The 5,813-nt window shown below is 33.5% G+C and overlaps 1 protein-coding gene across 2 annotated transcripts; it reads right to left on the bottom strand.

The window, feature by feature from the left end:
- Positions 1–772: 772 nt before the first annotated feature.
- sf3b5 (splicing factor 3b, subunit 5) lies at positions 773–4,674 on the bottom strand. Of its 2 annotated transcripts, none has more exon segments than NM_001002478.3 (2): positions 773–1,229; positions 4,499–4,674. In NM_001002478.3, a coding segment is annotated over 1 exon segment (261 nt). In that variant the 5' UTR covers positions 1,207–1,229; positions 4,499–4,674; the 3' UTR covers positions 773–945.
- Positions 4,675–5,813: the final 1,139 nt, after the last annotated feature.

Here is a 5,813-nt window from a genome sequence, read left to right as displayed (position 1 = left end):
TAGAAAGTGGCCAAAATTTAACGTCGAACCAACATTTTAAACCAGCGTCAAATACTCACATTTGTGAGGTATAGCAACCAAAATCCAATGCCTGATAAAGATCATATTGGTAACGTCCACTAAACGTTAATCTCTAACATTATTAGACGTTGATATTTGGTTGGATGTTCATTTCGAAACAAAATGTAACGTCCCCACAATGCTGGGGTACGCTAATCTGACATCATGTTGACATCTTGTGCCTGCTGGGTGTTTTCGGCCATTTCATCATAGTGCACATTTGTCATCTTCTCTTCAGTGACATGCATCTAAACAGACTCTGGGGAAATGAGTGTAAAGATGGCACCTTTTTGGACACTTTTAATGCTTCTAAACAATTTGCTGCAATTATAAATCGCCCATTTCTTCAGGTAGTTCATTATGATGCGATTTACCTTCTGTGCGATTTGATTAGACATGAATCACAGGACTGAATCTTCTAATCCCCATAGACAAAAAAAAAAAAAAAAAAAATGAAATAGTGACTGCAGGTTGAAGAAAAGTAGTGGAGTAAAAGTACAGAAACTAAGCTAAAAATGTACTCAAGGGAAAGTACACATTTGCAAAACTATTAAGTAAATTACAATTTCTAAGAAAAAAAATACTCAATTACAGTAGTTTTAGTATTTATAATTTGTTACTTTCCACCACTGGATGCAAGATATGATTTTTTTTTTTTCGTTTAGTCCATATATTGGCTTTTTATTTTAAGAAAAACAATGAAACCAATGAATGTGTGTAAGAGTATCAACTTTATTTTTTTCAACAATACAAAATATCACAAAAAATTGCAGCATTAAAAAAAACAGACAGGTAGACATAGACTGGTTCTTAAACAACCAGCATGAGTCCATATGATCTTTCTGCACATCTCTTCAGCAGCAGTATGGATTCAGCCAAAGTGTGCTAGGCATCTTCAGGTTTGTCAGCTGGAGGGCCGCAGGGCTGCAGCATCTTCTCCATTAGGTTAAAGCGCACCCGAGCCTTACTCTCGTTCTCTGAGATGGCGAAGTAGTTGAGAAGGTCGAAATGACCCATGTAGGAGCAGTACGAGTCTCTGTGCTGGTTAACCAGCCATTCCCACTTGCTGGTGTCCGCGTGGCCCGTGCCAATGTATTTGGACTGGAGATGCTCCAGCTGGCTGTGGATGTTGTAACGGTCTGTCATCTTCGATTAGAAAACCTCTCCCTCTGACACGAAGACAAAACAACAATTAAAATTGAATAAAAATAACCCTACCAGAAGTACAAGAGAGGAATTTGCATAAAGACAAGACAATAATAGCGACATGGTAGGGTTGCGCAATATATCATTTCAGCATTGATATCGCAATGAAAACATTCGCAATAGCCATATTGCCAGTATATGCAATGTTGAACTATGGCTGGGTGATTAAATGGATATCGGTATTTACTGATCAAACACTATTGTCAATATCGATAATAAAAAAAAGTTTGCTAAGAAGTTTTGGTATGAAGCACTATAGTTTAATTAAAATGTGGCTGCTGGGCACATGCCTTGGAAGCAATGCCAATAAGCTTAGGGTGTAAGTTATCAATGAAGATGCATGCGCGAGTTGCACAACGCGCACATGGGAGCAATGTGCACATGGTGTGCAAGCAACACACGCATTTTCCAGGTACACTTAAATGAAAAACATCAGAACTTTAAGAAAGCCGCAAGTCCTAAAACTAACCAGTCAGCTTCACACTTTGTTGAATATACCCATTTAAGAAATAACTACAGACAAATTACCTCAAACAAACACAAAGCACACGCATGTTACTTCAGGTCAGAATAACAGCAGGCATAAAATGAGTGCCGTAGAGCAGCAGTGAAGAGACTGTAAATAAAAAGGATGTAAGGATGTCGCTAGAGAGTCTTTCTGGTTTCTTTTCTTGTGCATCTCAGCCACTAGCTCCCCATGTGAAAGATTTTTTTTAGCTTAGTGGGTAATGAAGTCATTCAACCTCACAATTTGTAACATTTAGTATGTATTTGAATAATGATGGTCGGTTTCTTTACTTGAAAGCTCAGATTTGATTATCATAATTTGTTTTTTTGTTGACAGAGTTTAAGGTATGAATAATAATGATACAGTAAACCTCAAAGTTTGCTTTGATTGTTCAGCGTTTACTCTTTGCCATTGTGTACACTTTTTAACATTTTATTTATCAAGTTCAGGAGTTTCTTTACCACTTATATTTATATAATAAAGAGATCAGATAGTCTGTTTAAATATTTTTGTTCTTGACTATTATAACTATTTGCCTCAGTAATGTTGGTAAATTAAAATAAAGTGGTTAAATAAAACAAATCCTAATATTCACAAATGTACTGTTAAAAATATTCAATAGTTATCTATATCGAATTATATAAAACCTGATATTGTGATCCTTTTTTTGCAATATTGCCCAGGCCTATGTTGAGCTTGGATTATAACTCATCCTTTCAAGTGTTTTTTTAACGGTCTGTGAGAGTTTTAAAAGCATGCAGGCTTCAGAAATTGAACTGTTTTTAACTTTGACAAATTCTATTGAATTGGTTCTAATACGAAGACCATGCAGTATTATTTTACATTTGATTATTTAATTACTGTATACCTGAATACAGTTTGACTCCTGGAACAACAAAAAAACGCTGTTTATATAATTCCGTTTTTTCTTTGTTAATTGTAGAGTATTTATATTTTATGCATATGCACTCCCCTACAATCATCCCAATCAATCTAACTCACTGTTAAATTTTTCCAATATCATGCAGCCCTATGACACTGTATCAGACATACTAATGTGCTTGTAAAATAATAAAAAATAATCAAATCATTATTATTTTACAAATACATTGGTATGTCTGATTCAAAAATAGGAAGAATTTTGTGTTTTAGGCATTGTAAACGTCTAAATATCCTTATTTTGTTGTTCTCCAAAAACTACTATTACGGTATAGTAATATTTAGGGCCTTTTATGATCCGTTTTAGGAGACAGGTTTGTTTTAATGTAGAGCAATAAGTAAATCAATAAAATTAACAAATTTTCTAAAGCAAATGTGAACAACTGAGCATACTGTAACATTACGGCTGTTTTTTTTAATGAAAAATAAACTATAAATGCAATATGTATCAAACTAGAATACAGATCTGATCAATAGCATAGAACAAAAATAAATAACTTATTTTTCCAATGTTTGCATAACAGTATGCAAGTATGCAGTATTCTACAAGTACTACATATCTTTATCTACTCATAGACTGCATTCCATTTGAATTCTTGCTTCGTAAAGCGCTATACGGTTTAGTCTCAAAGACGCATTGGGATATAAATGCAGATTCAAATCCAGATTGTTAAAATTGACCAAAGAAGTCAAATGTGGATCATTTAGCACGTTGTTATAGCTCAGAGGTATTGCACATTTACAAAGCCAGGGTTTCTGCAGGTTTTTAAGACCTTTTAAGACCATCAAGAATGAGACTTCAGACATATATAGGTATAAACGCAATAGTTTTTTTTTTTAATGGCCCAGCAGGAAAAATAAAATTATATATATTTTAAATAATGTGTCAAATAAAGCAGACCCTAGTTGTAAACATGCATTTTTTTTTAAACATAACTTAAAAAATAACTGTTAAAAAATTTAATAAACTATTGTATGCACAACACGATGTTATAATATTGCTTATAAATAGAGCTTTGCAAAAAGTTTAATTGAGATGTATTGTTAATGACTGGGTGTGTGTTGGGATGATTGGGTAACCTTTGATACGAAAAAGGAAAATTAAGACCGTTTTAAAATTATTGAGGCTTACCTACAATACAATATTTAAATGAATTTAAGACTTTTTAAGGTCTACAATTGTGTTTTTGGAAATATAAGACTTTTTAAGATAGAGGTAAAGTTGGTTTTATATTCACACATTTGTTCATTTAGATGTGTCTATATTGTTTACCATGTTACTTTCAATTTTCGATCGGAATTAGCATGCAAGTGTGACTTGAAAGCAACATTAACACTGTTTATTTGACAGGGAACAATATTGTACTTTGAAAGTCATTGGCTGCTAATACGATTTCGCTATTTAGAGTTTGCAAATAATACTGTTATGAAACTGTATTATTAAGGGGAAAGTCAGAATGTGCTAATATAAAACTAACTTTAACGTTACCTCTATCTTTTTAGGTCTCCGCGGGCACCCTGAAAGCACGCTTGACTTAACGCAGTATGACTAAATGCGTGCGTTATTCAAAATTATGAACATTTAAAAATATGAAAAGAAAAAATAACTATTATTTCATAAATTAAAACAAAGACCAATCATCATAACGTAAGCTAACGTTGCGCTGTGAACAAACTAGGTATGCGAATGTGGCAAAATTACATTACTTCAAAGAATGCAATTCTTTTTCTCCCTCGGCTAAAACTAGTGATGGGTATTACTGTAAAAATTATCGGTATGCTTACCTATAATGAAAAACTGTGATGTTTTATGGAAAAACGAATGAATGATTCCCCCAGCAGTTAATGTACACAATGGCTGCGCGAGGTGACTTCACCCGGACCGGAAATAGTTACTCTGAAATCTGTATGTGTGGAAAATATCACTGCAGTCAAGAGTTCCGCTCTGGTGGAAAGCGCTGCTCATGCTGCTGGGCCTTATTATTGTGATAACGACTTCTTATCCTCCGTATTACATATACCTTAAATGTGGGATGTGTGGAGGTGGAATATTGATTCTAGCTTACATTATATTAGCTTACGTGACTATCATAAATACTCCTCTAGGAAATTTCAGAGGTTTGGAAAAACAGTCAGCTTAGCAACAGCTTGAACATTTCACTGATAATAATAGAAGATAAATGTGTAATAAAATAATGTTATGTAAAATCTCTAGGTTATATAATGTAATTACATACATTGTAAAAATCCTCCATAATAGGTTTCTTGCATTACCCAAAGAGCTCTAGGGCTTCTGACTGACTTGATATTGTTGCTTAGCCTACGATCAGCAGTCTAAATGAAATTTTAATGTTATTATTAATTTAATGTTAATAATAATATTAATGTTATCAAGAGAAGTTCCTAATTCAACTCTATGTCTGACTGAATTATATTATGCCAAAAAATCCACTAATTGTCACAAAGTCAATCAACAGCACTTCTTCAACATTTCTTCTACCATTGATTCATAAACAAAGAAATCCCTCCTGCCATGTGAACTGTTTTTGGTGGAAATTTGCAAGGTAACCTTATTTTTTTCTCGACATATTACATTCTAAAAACTTTACAAAGTTATGTTACTTGCACATGACCACTGAAGGAATAAAATTACAGTCTAATGCTTCTTTTGAATTATATATATGTGCTCATGCTTATAATGCATATGTGTTTGCTTGAACCATGATAATCTAATGAGCCCACGCAATGATATGATGAGACATTCTGTTTGACCTTAAAATGAGACAGGAACTTTCCACACCTATAATGTCAAATAACTAAATCTGTAACAAACAAGTCTTGCAGAAAGTCCCTGTCTGGGTTGCAGCTGTGACGTGTGACTTTTCTATACAGAAAGGAGAACTGGAGCAGATGAGGAAAATATTGCTTTATTGTCTTACTAATCACTCTTTTCTTTTGATATATATTTGCTATTGGAGGAATATACTCCCATTTGCCTCACTATTCATAATTTACAATATGTGTTTTTGTCAGATATGATGATGTCTCCTGATATAGCGTACTTCTACTTAACCCCTGTTATAATGTGTTTCTAACTAAC

This window comes from Danio rerio, chromosome 13 (assembly GCF_052040795.2).
Source record: "Danio rerio strain M-AB ecotype USA chromosome 13, GRCz13ab, whole genome shotgun sequence".
Classification (NCBI taxonomy): Eukaryota; Metazoa; Chordata; class Actinopteri; order Cypriniformes; family Danionidae; genus Danio; species Danio rerio.
The sequence above is the reverse complement of the archived record's forward strand: the minus strand, read 5'-3'. Positions and strand labels throughout refer to the sequence as shown.

Coding starts and splice junctions, on each gene's coding strand:
- sf3b5 (XM_087277789.1), bottom strand. CDS start 1,206: ATGACAGACCGTTACAACATCCACAGCCAGCTGGAGCATCTCCAGTCC.